At 40.9% G+C, this 21,279-nt stretch overlaps 1 protein-coding gene and 1 non-coding gene across 2 annotated transcripts; both read right to left on the bottom strand.

Annotated features, from left to right (window-relative positions):
* On the bottom strand, positions 1-17,495 carry CCDC47 (coiled-coil domain containing 47). The gene is made up of 13 exons (XM_065896934.1): positions 17,326-17,495; positions 12,822-13,090; positions 12,245-12,352; positions 10,781-10,955; positions 9,253-9,374; positions 8,806-8,871; positions 6,558-6,659; positions 6,247-6,357; positions 5,455-5,540; positions 3,719-3,777; positions 3,099-3,208; positions 2,710-2,877; positions 1-542 (listed from the first exon to the last, which is right to left on the bottom strand). Exons 2-13 carry the CDS (start codon positions 13,083-13,085, stop codon positions 462-464), a joined length of 1,452 nt encoding a protein of 483 aa, XP_065753006.1. The 5' UTR covers positions 13,086-13,090; positions 17,326-17,495; the 3' UTR covers positions 1-461.
* TRNAG-UCC (transfer RNA glycine (anticodon UCC)) lies at positions 9,045-9,117 on the bottom strand. Its single transcript has one exon. It is a non-coding gene; the product is annotated as a tRNA-Gly (tRNA).
* Positions 17,496-21,279: the final 3,784 nt, after the last annotated feature.

Genomic DNA, 21,279 nt, shown 5'->3' with positions numbered 1-21,279 from the left:
AGAACACCAAGCAATGTTTATTGTGCAATTCCAACAGTTATCTGTGGAATCTTGGTTTAGAGTCAGTCTTCATAGCCATTTCAACTGCCTAGTTTAAACAAAAAGCAACAATCTCATTATATATCTATAAATTTCACGATATTTCTTCAAATATCAAGCACTAAAAGTACTGATTCATGTTATAATTTTTAAGATGTTTTGAAACTACACAGATTTCATGTATTATTCCTTTTATAAAATAATCAAAATAATTTGATTATTTGGAAGAAAATTACTGTAACAGAGTCCTTCCAATGTATCTATGACCTTTGTAAAACTCCAAACCAAAAACAGAACACATGATGAAATAAGGATTTCTCAGTCACTGGGAAACTTTAAGATAAGAAATGAACTGGTATTTTTTGTTTCCTGTGAATTAAGAGCTTACAGGTGGCATAAGGACTCAGATCTCTTGGATGACTTTACATGGCTTTCACTTTGATTTGTTTCATTTTCATTTGCTTCTTCTCCAATTTCTTTTGCTCACGCCTCAAGGCAGCTTCCTAGAGAGAAAGAGGGAATGCAAACTAAGATTTCAGTACTTGTTTAAAAAAAAGTCAAAACTAGAATACTACCTATACTATTTAGGCTAGCACCACAAATAACATTCCAGAAGATAGTTTTAAGAATTGCTGGGGCTTCCCTGGTGGTGCAGTGGTTGAGAGTCCGCCTGCCGATGCAGGGGACATGGGTTCATGCTCTGGTCCGGGAAGATCCCACATGCCGCAGAGCGGCTGGGCCCGTAAGCCGTGGCCACTGAGCCTGCATGTGCGCGTCCGGAGCCTGTGCTCCACAACAGGAGAGGCCACAACAGTGAGAGGCCCGCGTACCGCAAAAAAAAAAAAAAAAAAAAAAAGAATATGGAAAGACATTTTCTTGAAAGATTGCTATATTTTTAATATAAAAAGTTTATAAGATGATCTACATTAAGAAATGAAATAAGTACACTGAATATACACAGTTGAGGGACTAAATAAACTATATAGTATTAACAGTGGTTGGTTTTAGGGATGGGAACTGAAGGATTATGTTACATTGTTCTTACATGGTAGAATTAAGGTTAATTTTAATGTCTGTGTATATGTTTCTCTATACTTTTCAAATTAAATATGTAACAAAACAAAACAAGGCTCTACCAGTAGTGGCAGGAAGGTCCAGATCATTGGTATAAATGAGCCATTCAAGCCAGAAATTCACTATAGGGTTTTTTGTGTTTTGTTTGGCTCCTTTCCCATTTAATTCACTGGATCTTTTTACAAGGTACCTAGGCCTAGATACTATAAAGTGGTGGTTCTAAAAAAAAATACATGGTTTACACCCACAAGCAACTTACAATCTGACTTAAGTTCTGGGCCCCTCTTTTACTTAAACCTACTATAGTTTCAAACTCTAGAAATAACTGGAGAACTTTTTTTTCCATAGAAAAATGAAAGGCATTATCTATTAATGAGTCCATGTAGATTCTTCCTGTATATCTGTTAAAAAGCCATTTATATTTATAAAGAAGATTGCATAAACACAGAGCTCTATTTTCAGGGGAAAAATACCCATCAACTAAACCAAACCAAACCAAACCAAAGATTGATGAGAAAGGATGAGAGGAGGGCTGTGGTACTCTGGGCACTTCACTCAACAGCATTAATGACTCTACCAGCAACTAAAGTGCCACACAGGGGCTCACTTTTTTTTTCTTTTTTAAAAATTAATTTATTTATTTTTGGCTGTGTTGGGTCTTCGTTACTGCGCGCGTACTTTCTCTAGTTGTGGGCACTGGGGGCTACTCTTTGTTGAGGTGCGCGGGCTTCTCATTGCGGTGGCTTCTCTTGTTGCAGAGCACGGGCTCTTGGCGCACAGGCTTCTAGTAGTTGTGGCGCACAGGCTGGGTTGCTCCGGGGCATGTGGGATCTTCCCGGACCAGGGCTCGAACCCATGTCCCCTGCACTGGCAGGTGGATTCTTAACCACTGCGCCACCAGGGAAGTCCAGGGGCTCACTTTTTCTTGGCAGCCTGCCTCCTCCACTTACAAGAATTTTCTTCAATCCTTGAGGTTATTCACATTAAAATTCACATTTCCCAGAACTTTGTTCTCCTCTTTTTTGGTCAGCATTTACAAGGTTTAAAATTTTAGAGCTGGACTGCAGCGTCTTACTTCATAAAACATGAGAACATGCTGATGTTTGAAACATAACGGACTACAGCCATAAAAAGCTCTTGAGTTTGAGATTCTAGTTATGTACAAAACAGAAAACAAAATACAAAGAAAAAATATTAGAATTCTCTAATTCTATAATCAAAATAAAATTTTTATAAAACAAGTTTATGTGGACCATAGGGCACATGTCCTGGCTTCTATGAAAATTCCAAATTTCTTTCTACCTTAGTATGTGTTTGGCTTGAAAGATGATAGTGGAACTTTCAAAAAGGGCCTATGCTGGGGGAACAGGATAATTCATATCATTCTCCAGGATTGAGGCTCAATCTAACATGGTTTGAACAGGAAGGATTATTCTTTTTTTTACAGCGCTATCAACTGTCCCAAGTGCTGAGAAAATGCTAAGCTTTTAGCCTGTGTACATTTCTACACAGAATTACCTTAACAGCCAATATGGCACAAATAGGCATCCTTATAAATCTGAGTTTTACCCCAGTGATAAGAAAAGTTTGTCTTACCTCCAGCCTGCGCTGTTTCTCAGGATCTTCCTCATTCATGATTCGCTCCTTCTCTGCTCTTTTCTTCTCCTCACGCCGAGACTGGGCAGCTTCCTGTCTTTGCACATGCGTCAGCTTCAAGAAGTTCTCCTCCACTCGAGCTCGGTTCTTGTCTGCTTTTTGTTTGCCCTTTCCCCAGGAAACAAAGCAATTCATAAGAATTCCATTTCAATCCAAACAGATACAAAATCCCATTTAATATTCTTTCATAAAACCACTCCCATGTAGCACTTTTAAGTCAACTAGCAAAGATAAAATCACTGAAATAATCGAAAGCTGGGCCCCCTCCCCGCCGCCCCCTGGGGGGAAAAACACAATAAAAGGCTCCAACTTAAGGCTGCAGGTCTTACTTCTCTGTTGAGTCGAAACTTTTTGGCTTTATCAATAGAATAAATCACCATGTTCATCAGGGGTAGTAAAGCCTCCATATCCTTTGGGTAAGTGTTACCTGAGCCTGGCACTGGAAAACAAAACCATTTTCCTATTGAGTTAATGGCAGCATTCATACTTCTTGTATTAATTTTTTTTCTTTTTGTATTAATAGGCTCCTTTCTCCAAATTTCTTAGGCAGCCAAAATACAGCAGAAAATAGAAATTAAAATATATAAAAGGATCTCTTACTGAAGAAACCAAAAAACCAATAAGCTGGCATGAGGTTTTTTTTTAAAGATTTTCTTTTTGATGTGGACCATTTTTTTTAAGTCTTTATTGAATTAGTCACAATATTGAATCTGTTATTATGTTTTGGGTTTTTTGGCCGCAAGGCATGTGGAATCTTAGCTCCCTGAACAGGGATCGAACTAGCACCCCCTAAATTGGAAAGCAAAGTCTTAACCACTGGACCGCCAGGGAAGTCCCTGGGGTTAGTTTTAATGTAGTTTTTTATAGCTATTGTTTAGAAAGAAACAATACTTTCCTTAAGATCATCTCACAGAAAACAAAGAACTCACACAGGACACAGAACACTCACCATTAAATGTAAACAACAGTGTCCTCTTAGTGTCAGGTAGCTTTAAAGGCTGACCTTCCCTGTCATAAAAGAAAGAGCTATTTAGAAGGAACGCAAGAGAGAGATACTTTCCATGCACATAAGTCACCCAATTCACTTAGATGAACAGATAACTGTGCAAATAATCAGCACAGTATTTGGCTTGGCATCCCCAAGTTAAATACAATCTCAGAGCCCGAAGGAGCTTTACAGGTCATCTGGTCCACTCGTCTATCTGATGGATGCATTCCCAAGTATCTTTATCCTATCCTTCAACACATCCAGTGATGTCCCCTCCAGGCAGGATAATTCCATCTCACCTGGGGAGCCAGAAATGAGCCTGTATTTAAGTATGAGGCCCATATTTTAAATAACCTTTTTGTTTATTTTGATTTTTTTAGATGTTGGGGGTAGGAGTGTATTAATTAATTAATTAATTTTTGCTGTGTTGGGTCTTCGTTTCTGTGAGAGGGCTTTCTCTAGTTGTGGCAAGTGGGGGCCACTCTTCATCGCGGTGCGCGGGCCTCTCACTATCGCCTATCGCGGCCTCTCTTGTTGCGGAGCACAGGCTCCAGACGCGCAGGCTCAGTAGTTGTGGCTCAGGGGCCTAGTTGCTCCACGGCATGTGGGATCCTCCCAGACCAGGGCTCGAACCCGTGTCCCCTGCATTAGCTGGCAGATTCTCAACCACTGTGCCACAAGGGAAGGCCTATTTTGATGGATTTTTATGTTTTATTTCTAACTCTTAATCCATCTTCCTATGATGAAGGATCTTATTTTTGAGTCAGGCTCAGAATAAGTTGAGAAATAATCTACTATAGCATATATAATTTAGTTCTGACTCCTCAAAGAATCCTCTTGCAATCTTTGACTTTCAAAGACTTTCACCTCCCCACACACACAAAATGCTCCATGAATGCCGCAATGTGATACTTTGTCCCAAGTGTTATTACTGAGTTCAGCAAGGCAAGGATGATGCAACACCATCTAGAGGCATAAGTAATTTTGATTACCTTAGTGATTTTGACACAAAATTAAAATTTAAATTGGCTTTTAACTGTATTCAACTCCACAGTCCTTAGCCAAAAATTTAGGTCAGAACCAATTCTACACCAAGGGTAAACTTAAATATGCTCTCCTGCAACAGGATGTGAAATCAAACAGCAAATTCAAACCCTGAATATTTACATTCGAACAATATTACTATAAAGCCAGAAACTTTACGGGCATTAAGGGTGTCTGATAATACACTAGAAAGAATATAATCACTCAACCATTCAAAGTAGAAAGCCGGAAAAGGCCATGAATTATAAAATGCATACACCTGCAATCAAACACAAATCAAACGTCACAGATTCACATCATAAATTAAAAAGGAAAAAAATCCCCAAAAAACAACCACCCTAGACTACAAAGGACAGAGACTACCAATTGTATTTTCTTAGTATTAGCCATTCTGTTAGATTCTCATTTACCTCACTGAGTGGGTGATGCATACATGCGGTGACACATGCAAACTGGGGAGGCTTATTTGATTGTCCCCCATAGGTTTTCAATTACCTTCACGATGCATGCAGTCAAAGCAAAGGAAAACTTGGATGCTGTCACCAACTTCCCTCACTCATTTGGGAAGGGAAATTGCAGAAGCACCTTGCAGGTGTTTCAACACAGAAAGCTAGTGAAGAAAACTGAATTCAATATTTTTATTTCATACGTACTCTTGCATAATTTTTGGACCAGAGAACTGGTCTGAAAAATGAACGGATTCAATCTTGTCAGCATAGTGTGTAAGAAAGTGAACCATCTGAAATAAGAAAAGAAAATTATTTTTTTAAAGTAGGTTTGATGCACTTCTCTTTTTTCATAGATATTCACTCTTTAATCCTCCTTACTTTTGCACATCATGAAGGCTAAAGCTTAAAAAAAATTAAATTTAAATAAGGACTCTCCCTATGATGAAACTACTGCCCTTCTTTAGTCACACCAATGATCAAAATTGAGCAGCTGAAAATATATCTCAAAATAGTGTTCAAAATACGAGTGAAAGCATGAACATAAAATCTAAAATAATTTTAGGAATTCTTCACAACCACATCACCCAGAACTTACATTTAGAACTGTCTTTGAGCTACCCTATATTTTTATGATACTAAGATGTGCTGTTACCATACACAACCAATAGGAAAAAAACAGCTCTTTATATACCCGTCTTCTACACAAACTGAAACTTTAACAAACGTACTAAATGACATGGTGATAAGGATTAAAGTAGTAGTCCTTTTTCAAAAAACCTGAAAGCCACTGGCAATCCTAGGGACAATTTGTTCTTGATTTAGAGAGAATTTCTTGACTAATAAAACTGTCTTTTTGACAAGTGAATCTATTGTTTAAATAAAGTATTTTAATGGTTGTGTGGGAAAGGAAGATAAAATGAAGAATTTGTACAGTGTAACTTTCAGGGAGACTGCCCCGTAAATGGTCTACAAATGTATGTCTTCTATTGTATTTACCTTTGTATCCATCATTCCCTCTGTGACTTCTCCCATCTCTGACAGGATGGCCAAGGAGTCAGGCAGTCCATACTTCGCTCCAGACTTAGGTTTGTCACTACAAAACTCACTCTAGAGGAAGACGTAGTTGAAAGTAAGACATGATATTTTGTTATGCACGAGGATTTTTTTTCTCAAGAGAATATGTACTGACCTATTTCAAAGTGACACAACTGTTCAAGTGATATAATTACTTTATGCTCTGAAGTCAAACATTTATGTAATAAAGAGGCACAGTTTCGACATATTATCTGAAAAAGAACCTGACATACCAGATCCTGCATCTCTTTCTGTAGTCGTACCAAGGCTTTCCGAGTACCAACAGCAAACACATAGGTATCCATGTCTTCATCATTCATGGTTACTTTTATTTGCTTCAAAAAAAAACCAACAAAACTCACCTGTTAGGTTCTGTGATAGGCAGATTTCTAAGACAGCCCCCAATATGCCTGCCTGCTGGTGTATACATCCTCCCCTCAAATGTGAGCAAGACTTATGAATGTGATGGTATAATCATTACCATGATTATGCTGTGTTACATGGCAGATGGTCCCTAATCAGGTGACTTTGAGTTAATCAAAAGGGACACTATCCTGGGTGGACTGACCTAATCAAGTGAATCCTCAAAAGTGACTGGACCCTACTTGAAGAAAGGGTGAAAGTGTGAAAGGGCTATGGGGTGGAGGGGAACCACGTGGCAAGGACCTGAGAATGGCCTCTAGGAGCTAAGAGCGGTTCCCAGCGACAACTAACAGGAAAATAGGAACTTGCAACCACAGGGAACTGAATTCTGCCAACAGCCTAAATGACCCTATGAAGAGGAGCCCAAGCTCTAGAGGCATGGAAGCTCTGTGCACCGCCCCACCCCCATGCCTCTCTTCCATTTGGCTGTTCCTGAATTGTAGCCTTTACAATAAACTGGTAAATGTAAGTAAAGTGTTTTCCTGAGTTCTCTGAGCTATTCTAGAAAATTATTGAATCTGAGGGGAGGGCTGTGGGAACTCTAGATTTATAGCTGGGCAGTCAGAAGTACAGTAGCCTGGGGCCTGCAACTGGCATCTGAAGTGTGGGCAATCTTGTGGGAATGAATGAGACCTTTAACTTGTGGGATCTGGCATTAACTCCAAGTAGATAGTATCAGAATTGAATTGAATTGTTGGACACCCAACTGGTATCTGGAGAATCAGAGAATTGGTTGTTGGTGTTGGAAACACCCCAGAGGCAGGTTAAACAGTTTTTAATACTCGACATTGGGCCAGAGAGATAAAGTTATAGCCTAAAGAGTCTGGTATGATAAAACGTGGCCCTATTTGTCTTATTAACTATATCTTTAAAAGTCTGGGTCAAAATTTACCAGTATATATGTGGAAGAAGGGAAATGTTAATGAAGGGAAATATAGCAAAGATCTGGCAAGATGTCAGCTGCTAAAGAAAAGGTTTTCTGCTCTTTTAAGCAGAACCCACATAAAAAGGCTTAAAAATATAAAAAACCCATATGTTTGTTGAGGCTGCTTTTCATTGCAGGGAAAAAAAACCCCAAAACAGCAAAAAAGGTAAAAGGCTGGCTGGCTCAGAGGAAAAGAGAAGATTAAATCTACCTCAGGAAAGAACTGAAAATGATTAACACAACACTCTAAAAAATAATTTCTACAAAAAGATGGCTGAAGATGCAGCAAAACTTCCTCCTTTGAATTTTAACTGAGGAGGCTCTAAAAATTCGTGGGTTAAATCATCAGTGGCCACATTAGAAAAATTAAAATAAATAAACAGGTTTCCAACTAACAGTAAGACCTTTAAAATAACAATTGAGTTTCAATCCAATAAAAAGTACCTAATTATATTACCAATATAGCACTTATTAACCAAATACTACTTTGTATTTTGATATATATGCATACATTTCTTGTTCTACTAGCTTATATAAAAGACTGTCTCATGTATTTTTGTTTCTTGCAGCAGTGGGAGTCAGCACAATTATTTATTGGAAGAATGAAGGGAGGGGGAATGTGGCATTTCTAATGAAGGTCACAATTTTCAGATTAACATGTTAATTTAACAAAGGAAAGAAAGTATACCAAACAATAAGGTCTCCATATTGTGTTATAAACTCATTCAGCCCAAGATGTATTACTTGAGGCAAAAAATATTTGAAAAAAAACCCCAGCCTACTGCCAAAGATAAAAGCAGATACCAAAAGCAGAGTCAGACGTGAGGGCAAACGGTCTGTGACAACTGTTTTTCCCTCCATCATCCAGGTTGATTCTGTTGATCTACCTGGTGACAGAGTATTACCTCTTTCCCCACAAAAAGCACATATGTCTCCTCACACCCACCTGCACCTCCACCCCCAGTTTCACACTGAGTGGAAGATGATCTGTCTAGATAGAAAAGGTTCCATTTTTTGGGCAAGGGACACAAGTTGTTAGAAAGTCCAAATATAATCCTGGCAAGAAATAGAACAAGCTCTAAGAAGTTAAGAATTCAATCTGTACAGAGAAAACCAGCAGGAAGAATACATACCACTTGATCACTCACTGGCCTCATCATCCGGGCCAGGACATTCAATAAGTCCTGTCTCTTGAGGAACTAAAAAACAAAAAAAAAGCCCAAGAGAACAATTGCAACTTCTGTTTGCTACAAGGAGAAGACATTGGAGGGGGACTCAAATGCTTCATCAAATATACTCTACATTTGCCAGTCAGTAAAAAATGATTTTTATTTACTTATTTGGCCATGCCGCGTGGCTTGCAGGATCTTAGTTCCCTGACCAGGGATCGAACCTGGGCCTCCTGCAGTGGAAGCGCAGAGTCTTAACCACTGGACCACCAGGGAATTCCCAAAAGATGATTTTTAGATCTCATTTTAAGTCAAACATGAAAAAAATGAGACACTGATCTTACAGGACTTGGGATCACACTGGAAAAAATGAAAGGAAGATATACACTGTACCAGAAATTCCCTACTTACCCTCAGCTGGATAAGCATCCCCTCACAGCACACTCGACCAGAACACCATAGGTTGTAAATGTGCTCATTCTCCTGGTTCAGCTTTCCTGTGCTGGTGGCTTCTTTGTTAGTTCCATCATCCCCTAGGGGTAAAACCATTAACATGATTCACTGGAAATGTTGGGGCCTAATCACCACACACTCTTCTACTCTGACCCCAAAATGACGGTACCTTTAGGTTAACAATACTTATCTATCTTATAGAACTCTCCTTTAGACATAGATTACAACAGATGGGCATTATTCCTTTTACTTTTAAAATGCTTTATTGTCGTCATTAAAAAATTATGGACTCTAGCATTACTTGTGTGTCCTTGTTAGTTAACGACATTCAGCTTGAAATATAAGTATCTCAAGAGTAGGTACAAAATGGAGCAAAGTCAGTCTAAATGTCTCTGCCAAAAGTTAAAAAAAAAACAAAACCTATGTAGTGAATTAAAAATACCATTAATACTAACTATTCAACACTCCCTCACTGTGTTTCCTTTAACTTTATCCAAGTTTGTTTTTCCTGCAGCAAAATGATAACAGTGGTATTAAGAGCTACAAAAAGCTCAAATTCCAATAATTTCCTCTCTTCATTTAATTCATTAATGTATAAAAAAATGTGTCCAACTTTACAAGGTAAAGCAGACTGACACACCAAATGAAAACACGCCAAGGGAAGTAGAAGGCATTAAAGGCTGCTTATTTTTTTCCTAATTTCCAGGTCAAAATTCTGAAATAGTATATGGTACAGTGGACAGCATGGACTTTGGAAGCAGGTAGACTAGGTTCTAATATCATGGTTGCAGTTGAACAGCTTAGACAAATTTTAACACTTCTCCGGACTTCAGTTCCCTCCTTAGGAAAACAGAAACTATATCCAACTGACAGTATTGTTCTAAAGATTAAATAAGAAACAATGTATGCAAAGTACCTAGCACAACATAGTTAGTACACAGTCCTGCTAAAGGGCAGAAGAGATGGATACTTGCTTGCTATCAAAGGGAAACAAAGTGTTTAAAGCCAAACTGAAGTGAAGGTGTTTACCCCCTACACTACACCATTACAGGACTTCCTCTAAGGGATCAGTGTACATCTTGTACATCTCTACAGTGGATCTGACACTAAAGTGCCTAAAACCTGAAGGAATTTTGAAGGACTTCTAATTTCTAAAAGATGAATTGAAAGCATTTATCAAGCTACCTAAAATGTCAAAATTCTTTGCTTTTGGCCAGATTTTTATCAACTTGTTTTGATAACACTGATTGTCTCATTCTATCTGAAGCTGTACAGCAAATGATTGATGAAAGGTGAGAGAATTATTTCATGAATGCAATTCATTCATTATGCAAAACCTAACAAAAAAGGGATCCTTGAGAGAAGGAAAAAAAGCAGCCTCTTCAGCAGTCCATGAAAGTAGTTAGATGCTTACACTGAGCAGAATAAGCAGTTCTTACCAGAAAGTTTTCAAACAGGTGGCTAGACTTGTATTAGCCTAACTTACCTACTAAGGTAAAGTTGCTCTCCAAAAGCTCCCTATGAGTGTTAAACCAGGCCTGAGCAAGGCGACTGTTTTTATTCTTCCCGATGATATAATTCATGATGTAGGCAAGCAGACCAGTCACCATTAAAATCTCTAGATAATAACTCTCCCAACTGTTCTGGAGGTGTGCAGGAACCTAAAGAAGAACAATCGTTCCATTTAATGTTGGCTGAGGCTGAAGGACGAAGTCTAACTCAAGGTATGAAGGAGAATGAGAAAACCCATAAACAGAAGTGGATTACGTTAGATAACTGTCACTGAATATGGTTATACTTTGAAAAATATGCCCATTTTGGTTTTCCAGGTCATCTTTCTTTTTTTTCAGTGTTACTTTTTTTTTTTTAATGAAGGTTTTATTATTTATTTATTTATTTGGCTGCGTTGGGTCTTCATTGCTGCACGCGGGCTTTCTCTAGTTGCAGCGAGCAGGGGCTACTCTTTGTTGCAGTGCGCGGGCTTCTCATTGCATTGGCTTCTCTTGTTGCACAGCGTGGGCTCTAGGCATGCAGGCTTCAGTAGTTGTGGCACTTGGGCTCAGCAGTTGTGGCTCGCGGGCTCTAGAGCGCAGGCTCAGTAGTTGTGGCGCACGGGCAAAGTTGCTCCGCAGCACGTGGGATCCTCCTGGACCACGGATTGAACCCGTGTCCCCTGTGTTGGCAGGTGGATTCTTAACCACTGCGCCACAAGGGAAGTCCTTCCAGGTCATCTTTGTAAAAGATTCTTTAAGGAAGTATGAGGATAATCAAATGGGATGAAACGCTGGAAAGCCCTCTGTATTCATCTTGATTCTGAGTCCCACCTCCCAAATAAACCCAACGTCTATCCTCCTCATTCCTTGGTAAATAAAACTAGGAAGGCTAAAATAAAAACATATGGGTTGTGGTACTTCCCTGGTGGCACAGTGGTTAAGAATCCGCCTGCCAATGCAGGGGATATGGGTTCAAGCCCTGGTTCGGGAAGATCCCACATGCCAAGGAGCAACTAAGCCCGTGTGCCACAACTACTGAGCCTGCGCTCTAGAGCGCGCGAGCCACAACTACTGAGTCCGTGTGCCGCAACTACTGAAGCCTGTGCGCCTAGAGCCTGTGCTCCATAACAAGGGAAGCCACCACAATGAGAAGTCTGTGCACGGCAATGAAGAGTAGCCCCCGCTCACCGCAACTAGAGAAAGCCTGCGCGCAGCAACAAAGACCCAACGCAGCCAAAAATAAAATAAATAAATAAATAAATTTATATAAAAAGAACCCAACAAAAGATACAGGTTGTTTTTCCGTGTGTCCACTGCATCAGAAGAACTGATGTCAAACTCTTTCATGGCTCCCACATTACAACAACACCAGCTACGTGTCACTAATTATATTTCTGAGATTAATGACAGCAAGATATTTTGTTGGTTAGTTTGGGATTTAAAACCTGTATACCTACATCGACAATTGTTATTGGGTCTTTATTTTTGCTAGAAGAAGTATCTGGTTTGTCTTCATAACCTTCAAATTCTTCATCATCATATGGTTCACTCTCGGTATCTCCCTCCTACGAAAATGAGGCACAATCTGTTTTCCCCCACTAACATCACCAGCAATTTTATCTCATTTTTATAGATAACATTTGTAAGGAAAAAAGAACATGAAAGCAGCAAGCACAGAACACAGAGATCTTACATATTTTAAACAAATGATGACCTCCCCCATGCATTGAACCCGGAGTTCTAAATGATACAACTCCCACCCACCCACATACCAATACATATCCACCCCCACTCCATCATCCTCCATCCAGGCTTTCCATAGAGGAGAAAAATACAATTCATTTTTTGTTGAATGTAAAAGGTGAGAACATACCACAAACATTTAGAAGAGCTCCACCTACTGAATAAAAATGAGCATACCAGAGGATAAAGGTCTCCTTAGACCTGGGCATTACTTTTAATGTCTGGGAAAAGTGCTAGTTACACATTGTCCCATCCTTCCACTTTCCCAAGAAATCAATAAAGAACCTTTACCTGGGTATCTGCATCTTCAAAATCTCCTTCTTGGTTTTCATCCTGCCCTTCCAACTCCACCGTAGTCTCGTCTTCATCATCTTCAGTGGTTATCACTCGTTGAGGAGATTCAGTAACAGAGTCTTCTGTGATATCCTCAAATTCAGCAAAGTCATTATCATCATACTCTACGATGTCTTCCTCATCCTCGAAATCATCAAACTTGGCTTCAGAGACACTCCCAAATATCAAAAGAACAACACAGAAAGCATGGAAGGCTTTCATTGCCCCTTAAAAATGAGTCAAACAAGACAAAAACAAAAACCCTAAGTGGACTGCCATTCTACACATACTGATCACATTTTGTAAACGGTTAAAAATTAAATCTAAGACTCTCCCACTTTTCTCTTATTTAATACTGTTCATTTCAGATAGCATTATATAAAGAATAATAAGTTGAGGTTCAAGAGGCCTGGGTTCTAGTCTGGACTCTCTCACTAGTTATCTGTAAAATCTTGTACTGGTCATTTAATTTCTTTAGGTTGGTTTCCATTTACACTGTGTATTCAGTACGCAGTTTTTGAACGCCTATAAAAAGCTTTATATAGAAACTGGGAGAGGGATAATGAAAGAAGAATGAGATGCAACTATCTGTTGGTTGTAATAAAAATAATACATGAATGGAAAAGCTATTCATTCTTAGATCAACTTTATGTGTGCACATCATCATCATCATCAAAGCACATGTTTAAGACACAAAGTGCTAGGCACTGTCCTAAAGACTTTACAAAAAGCAACTAATTTAATCCTCATGACAACCCTCTGAAGAAAGTGGTTTTATTAACATCCCCATTTCATAGATAAGGAAAATGAGGCACAGAAATGCTAAGTAATACAACCACCAAGTGACAGAGAACTATGTTCTGATGCCAGTTTTGCCTCCAGAATCCCTGCTATCATCCACTTCTCAGGCAGCATCTCCAATGTAAGCCAGTAGCAGTGATTTTGTTATTGATTTAAAGCAGCAATTTTTGCTAACACCACCTACTCAAGAACCACAGTATTATCCTAAATGGTCTCCTCTGCTCAACTCTCTCCCTACTCCCTACTTCTCACTAAAAACTACCGTTATCCTTCTAAAACATGACTTCTGTTACATAAGGATTCAATCACCAATGAAGGCTAACCAATTACCCAAAGAATAATATAAAACTCCTCTGGCTTTCATTGCTTTTCATAAAATGATCCTACCATATCAAATAAAATGTTCCCTCACTAAGCATATCACCATGTCGGATACTATGCCAAGAGAACCTAGCTTCAAGGACGTGAGTTACAGTATGACAGGGAAAATCTGAAACCGGTTAAACCATACATACATACAAAAAACAAACTTATTTTGTTTATTAAAAATTCTTATGAATGAAGTTAGAACCCAAGTTGTTTTAGAAGCAAATACACAAACAAAAAGGTTTAGAAGGTCATACATACATCTACATATAAATAGTAGTTATTATGTATGATAGGATTATGGACATTTTGCCTTTATTTTTCTTTATATTGAATACTTTCCTAATTTTTCTATTATGTTCTTATAATAAAATGTTCTTTAAAAAATAAAATAAAAGGATAGTTCCTGCACTCAAGAAGAGGCAGTGCAGACTGAGGAACAGCTATAGCATAGAGGGCTGAAACAGCGCATTTTAGGAGTTTGGTATGATAGAACATTGGGTTTGTAGACCCAAATGGGGGAAATGAGGCTAAAAAGGCCAGCACAGGCCAGATCATGATGATCCTTATTTATTTATTTATTTGATCACCCTTATTTAAATACCACACTAAGAAGTTTGGATGATTAGAATCAACTAAAGGATTTAAGTAAGAGAGTGACACAATCAGATTTGTAATTTAACCCTGACAGCTCATACAGAGGGTGAATTAGAAAAGGGCACCTGAGGTGGGAAAAATAGGAAGTGGCTGAGATAATTAGATAAGAGATAAAACACAACTGAACTGGCAGTGGTATTGGGAATGAACAGGAAAACAGATTTGACAGGTATTAAGAATTATATTTGTCAGCATAAAGTGACTGAATATAAGGAATGTGGGGAAGGAAGATCTGGGGTGATTCCAAGTTTTGGCTTGATTAACAGCTGGACAAAGTCATCCTTGAAATAAAAATCAATAAAGGAGCGAAAAAATTGGGGGAAGGCAATAAATTAAATTTAATACTTGTTGTAAAGTTTTAAGTGTTTTCAAGCAGTATGTTAGATGATTAACATTTATCTCTTAATTTTCACAATATCCTAAAAGGTATTATAACCTATTTTACAAAGGGAGGAAAGGAAGCATTTGAAGTATAAGCCTGGAGTTCAGGATAAGTGCCTAAGCTGGAAATAGAGATGGTGTGAGAATGGAAGAGATCCCCAGGGAGTATTAAGAGTTAGGTTTAAAAAAAAAAAAGCACCAAAAAGTCTTGAAACAAATCATAACAGCTAAGAGTTGTGCATAATAGGGAGAACTGGAATGGGAAACTAAGGAGTGGTTAAAGAAAAAGAGACTTTGGTCACAGTGGTAGCACAGAAGTCAAAGGAGAAGCATATTTCTAAGAAGGAAACAGAGCTCGGTTTCAATTGCTGCAGAAAGTTTAAGTAAGATATGGACCAAAAATTTCCCAATGTTAATAAGGAAGTCATTATTGGCAACTGCAAGGAAGTAGTAAGTATGAAAGCCAGGATGCAGGGAGCTGAGTACTAACAGAGTGAATGGGTGGCAAAAGGGAGTATGTATTGGGGTGGCCAAAAAGTTCGTTCGGCTTTAAGTTCAAAAAAGACACATTTTTCACTTTCATGAAGAACTTTATTGAACAACACATTCACTAACTGAAAGAACTTTCTGGCCAACCCAATACTGATCTCTCAAGGTGCTCTGGCATAGTGAATATTCTATATCTCATATTTACAACACCATAAATTCATAAAGGAAATTGGCTCAATATCAAAGGCTATTGCCCAATACCTTGCAACTCACGGCTGCTCAAAAAATGTTCTTAAAATTGGACAAAGCTCATAAATTTTGAAAGGCACCAATGATTTGAGAAATGCCACCAAGGATAGGCCAATATTATATCCTTTCCAATATTTGATCTTTGAGGTTAGCACCAGGGGACATTTTATGGGGAAACATAGCTGCCCTCTTGACAACAACCTCAAAGAGGCTTGCGATGTGTCTCCAAACACCCTTAGCTTCACAGTCAAAAGTGGAAGACATATGAAAAGGAGCACGTATGTTGGTGGAGTTAGGTTTGGTTCAAAACATCAGCTCTACCATTCGCCAGCCATGTGACCTTGGGCTAATTACTTAAACCCCTGTTCCCCACATACAAAAAAGGGATAGTCATTCACTATTTGCCTCACAGGGCTGTAGTGGATATTACAAGAGATACGTGCTTGGCACATAGAAGGTACTCAATAAATGGCAGTTCCCATTACTTCCTTCCACTGTGCCTTATGAACGCCCTTTAAGGTGTAAAAATACTTCATTTTTAGTGTTTCTCTTTCAGATCTCAGTTTTAAACTTTTTCAAATAGAAGCAAATAAAGGTTAACACTGGCACAGTCAACTTGATTAACTCCCTGACAAAACGTCTGGTCATTTCAAAGTGAATTTCCACTTAGAACGTTCACACCACAGAAGCACTTCTAAGTTAACTCAGCCCTGTAACAGAGCTCCTTTAAGGATATTTAGGTTAAAATTATCCAAGCCATCCGTGCCTTGGCCTTCCTTCCCAGAAGTCTGTCTGGTGCACCTGTCAACTCATTTCTCAAACGCACAACTCCCTGCCTGAGAGGCAGTCCTGAGACTCCTGGGGCAGGGCACCCCAGCACTAACAAGTCTGGTCTGATTTCTTCTGCTAGCTCACCTGGCAGTCTCAGCGATTGGGACTGGACTTAAAAACGGAAGAGGAATAAGTGCAGGAATCATTCCTTGTTGGCATTTTAGAGTAGGCCTTTCTGACAATGGCCAGACCCTGAGGCTTCTGGAGATCATGGAGACATTCCCGTCTCCTTACACATGTTGGATAAAAACATGTCATGTTAGAAACCTTCAGAGAAGAAGGACCACAGAGGTTGCTGCTTCTGTTAAGCCTGCGGGGTCTAGTCTTTCCCCAGCAAGGAGAATCAATTCTACGCTCCATTCTTCCTGCTGGCACGCTGTGGGCTTGCTCTAACTTTGCCCTGTGGGTTGGCATTTGCTCACAGTTCTGGAAGTTCCCAAAAACCGTTAAAAGTCACCCCAACCCCGATCAGAACTCCCAACAAAAAACGGGCCTTGGGGTGGACAAAGTCTGGTTTGTTTTTAAGAAAGTCGGGAAAGGCGAGAAGGCGCGGGGACCGAGGCATGTCACCATAGGCTGGACTTACGGGATGGGGTGGGAAAAGGGACCTGGTTAGGCCACGCAAATCAGCGTCACCGCTCGGCCCAGCCCGACCCCACCGACTAGCGCGTCACGGCCCGCTCCCTACCTGTACCGAGTGCTAGAACCCGGCCCAGCGCTCCTGCGGCTGCCGCCTTACCCTGCCTGCCTCTCGGGCCGGCCACCGCCTGCCGGGTCACTGCGGTTTCACTGCCCTCAACGCCTCTAGGACAGCCTGACAAGGTAGCTCAGTCACGCCGCACCACTCTTCACGTAGCCTCCGCCAGCCGTTACGTAGAATGCGTGCGGCTCGTCCGCGCCTGCGCACGGCGCGGGGGCGGGACACAGCTCAGGGGGCCGAGCGAGACCTCCTCCTCCCCCGCCCAGCTGAGGCGACGTGTGGAAGCTGGGAGAGTTGCATAAGCCCGGCCCCTGGGCCGGAACTGTCCGCGCCTATCCCTGTGCTCTCCACTAGGGTTCAGTCAAGTTGTCATCACGCTGAACCCGTGCTCCGGATGCTAAAAGTCGCCATGCTCTACGGGACCACGTGGCCAGAGGCTCGCGGGGAAATCTTGCCCAGGTCGCATTTGCAAAGGAGCGGACTTTAGAGGATAGACGATTTTATGTACATGTGGTTTCCACTCGAGCCTCTTTCTTGGGAGTTTTTGGCGGCTCCCAGTCAGTGCTACTTTCTTCACTTCCAGGCCCACTTCCTAAACGGGCCATGAACACACTTCATCCAGTAGTAGTGCCTGTTAGGTGTCTGAGGTGTCTGTGAGGCAGTCTGGAGCTTTAGGGCCAGGAGCCCGCGGCGCCTTCCGGGAGCCATAGATCAGGCTCCGCCCTTCGGCCCGCGCTCTGCACTGCGCATGTCCAGTTTTGTTCCCCTTCCTCGCGTCAGCTACGGGCCGAGAGGCGGCGGAGGCGGCGGCGGCGGAGACGAAGAAGAAGAAGGGGGCGGAGAGCGAGGAGCGCGGTGGGACGGGGTCTGGACCGCTCGTACTTCGGGCCGTGGGATTCTCTCCGCGTCGGCAGTAGTAGTAGCTGCCTCTGCAGCCGCAGCAGCAGGTTTGTGCGAGGTGGGTCTGGACGCGGGGCCGTAACCCCTCGGGGGCACCGCAAGGCAACTGTGGGGCCTAGCGAGGGCCAGGGAACCGCGGCCTCTCTTAACAAAGAGTCGTTGGAGCCTCGGGGAAGCCGAGGCGCAGGGGGCTGGGGAGTAGTAGGAGTGCGTGACTGAAACCTGGAGGGGCCCTTCCGAGCCTCGCCGTCCTCCCACGGCTCCCGCTTCTCCCGCAGCTCTTAACGAGGCCCAGTTGGCGGCGTTCCGGAGGCGGCGCTCTCCCGGCCGCCCGCCCTGCAAGGGAAGGGATTTGCAGGGTGCTGGGCTCCGGGTGAGGGATACCCGCGGGGAGGATTCTGACCCAAGCCAGCAGCAGTCAGCAGATGCTAGTCTCCAAGTCGGGGGACCTGATAGGGAAAAGTTGCCAAATCTGAGGACAGTAAAAGACATAGTCGGTAATCTTGGTGTAGCTTTGAGTACATCCGTGATTAGCATCACCATCGTAACACAAACTTTTTTGCGGCCTACTTAGGAGCCTATCTGATGTGGGTAAATAATTTATATGGACTTGCAAGCACACGCGCCAATAATATAAGGAAGAACAGTCGTACTAGTCGAGAGTTTGGGGGAATCATAGCTTCCTTATCACCTTAGTGGAAGCTTTGCCCCTCACTCCTTTGGTCAGTCATTCACATTCCTCTGGCTTCCCATACATATTGCTTTTTGTAAATGATCTTTGTATATCTATTGTCCCCTGTATACACACCCCCGAACTCCTAAAGAGCAGAGATTCTGCTTTAATTCACTTTAACTTTCCAGACCCAAGCCCAGTGGAAGGTGGGCTATAAGTCTTTCATACCAAAATTAATTTTTAGACTTTAAGCGGTGGAGGGAAAAAAATGTATGTTGTATTTTCCTGTACCCAGAAGGGGCATTATATGGCCTAATCTGCAATTTATTCACTCAAGAAATATTTTTGTTGATACCTTTTGTGTGCCTGTTCCCTACCACTGTTCGAGGTGTGTGACCCCGGCCTTCATGAAACTTACTTTCTAGTGAGGGAAAGAGAGACAGAAAACACATATATAAATTATACCGTATGTTAGAAGATAATTAATGCCTTAGGTAAAAAAATAAAGCTGCAAAGAGGGAAGGGGAGGTGTTGCATTTTGAAATAGCATGGTCAGGGAAGTATTTACATACAAGCTGATATTTAAACAGCTAGAAGGAGGTGAGGGAGTGACCCCAGCTAGTTTCTGGAGGAATGATCATTCCAGGCAGAGGGAACAGCAAGTATAAAGACCTTGCAAAGGACAATGCTGGCCTGTTAGAGGAACAGTTAGAAGACCAGCATGCTTGGAACACTGTGAGCAAAGGAGGGGGTGGTAGGAGATAAGGTCAGGGAAGAACTGGGGGGACAGGGGTGCGGGTGGGGGGAAGCACAGAACAACCAGGACCTTTTAGGCTGTTGTGAAGATTTCATTTTTCTTCTGCCTGAGATGGGAACTGTCTGAGGGTTTTGAGCAGAGAAGTGGTAAGAACTGACTTACATTGTAATAATTTAGTGTAATTTGTGGAAGAGTACAGTTCTTTATATTTTAGTTTTATCAAATCTTTACGTAATCAGCTCTTAGTTTCTTTAAGCCAGCAGAGAGAAGAGAGATGCTTTTAAAATAAGTGTAATCCAGCATTTACTTGTATTTGGCTTTAGAAGAATGTGTTGAAATTCTTGGGTTTTGAACAGATTCTTGTTAAAAGAACCGACAAATTTATAGTGTGAGTTGTTCTCAAGGCAGATTATTAGAGTGGATGGTGATCAGCTGTCACTAGAAATCTTTCTTCTCCCAAAACACAAGTGATAATGTAGTTTTATAATCAGTTGTTTTTAGTCCACTATTTTTAAAGTCATTTAGATCGTATCTTATTTGATTGTCCAAAACATAAACTCTCGCCAAATTATCTTCCTTATGTTCCAACTTATTCTAACTCCCTAGACTGCTATTTCTAGCTTTCCTCCCTAGAATGTCTTCTTCCTTCACACTTCTCTACTCAGCTTACATCTTTCTGTATAAAAAACCCCATTTTCTGGGTTCTAGCTCTCTTATGAAGCCTGTCCCCATTTGTCAGCTCGTAGTGATCTCTGACATCTTCAGTGTCATGTGGCACTGATGTATGGAATCCCTGAGTTGAAAGAAACCTGAGAAGTCTAGCTTGATATTCTCCATTTACCAATGGAGAGATTGATTTTTGGAGAAAAAATAATGATCATAAACACGACAGCTAATACATATTGTGCACTATTTGGCAAGCTTTGTTCTAAGTGTATTTCTGTGTATGAATTCAGTTTTTCACACCAACCTTGTGATAGTCTCACCATCTTACAGATGAAGAAGCTAAGGCCAAAGAATCTGAGTAACTTCCATGAGGTTCACATCAAGTTAGTGGCAAAGCCAGTGTTTAAACATAGTCAGCTTGGCTCCATAGTCTATAGTACTTTACCATGCTGTTATGATTTTCTGCTAAATCACAACATTTCAGAGCCTAAAACAGTACCAAGCAGGTATTTCAGCTGTCTTTAATTTTTCTCTTTAGCCAAGTTGTAAATTGCCTTGGGTCTCCTATATATTGAATAAACCTGAACAATGAGTGTATTCTCTGGAAAACAAAAGAGAAGAAAGTGAATAAGCCTGCTATTTTAGCCATAGAACTTGTAACATGGAGTTGGAGAGATAAAACAAGAACACAAATAGTTATGAATAGATGTTGGGTGTTTTAAGACTAGAAAGGGAGTTTGAGGAAGGAGATACCATTTCTCTTGGGGAATCATCTTCATGTCATAGTTCTAGAGTTGGTATTTGAGATAGGCTTTGAAGGATAGGACTATGGTAGGTATAGGATTTGGTGGGGAGGGAATACAGGTAGAGGGAAGAGCATTCACCAACGTGCATGTAAAGTAGTTCTTGCCACAATGGAGAGCCTCATTCCTGCCTGATTGAGCAA

The sequence above is a fragment of the Phocoena phocoena genome, chromosome 19 (genome assembly GCF_963924675.1).
Source record: "Phocoena phocoena chromosome 19, mPhoPho1.1, whole genome shotgun sequence".
Taxonomy (NCBI): Eukaryota; Metazoa; Chordata; class Mammalia; order Artiodactyla; family Phocoenidae; genus Phocoena; species Phocoena phocoena.
The sequence above is the reverse complement of the archived record's forward strand: the minus strand, read 5'-3'. Positions and strand labels throughout refer to the sequence as shown.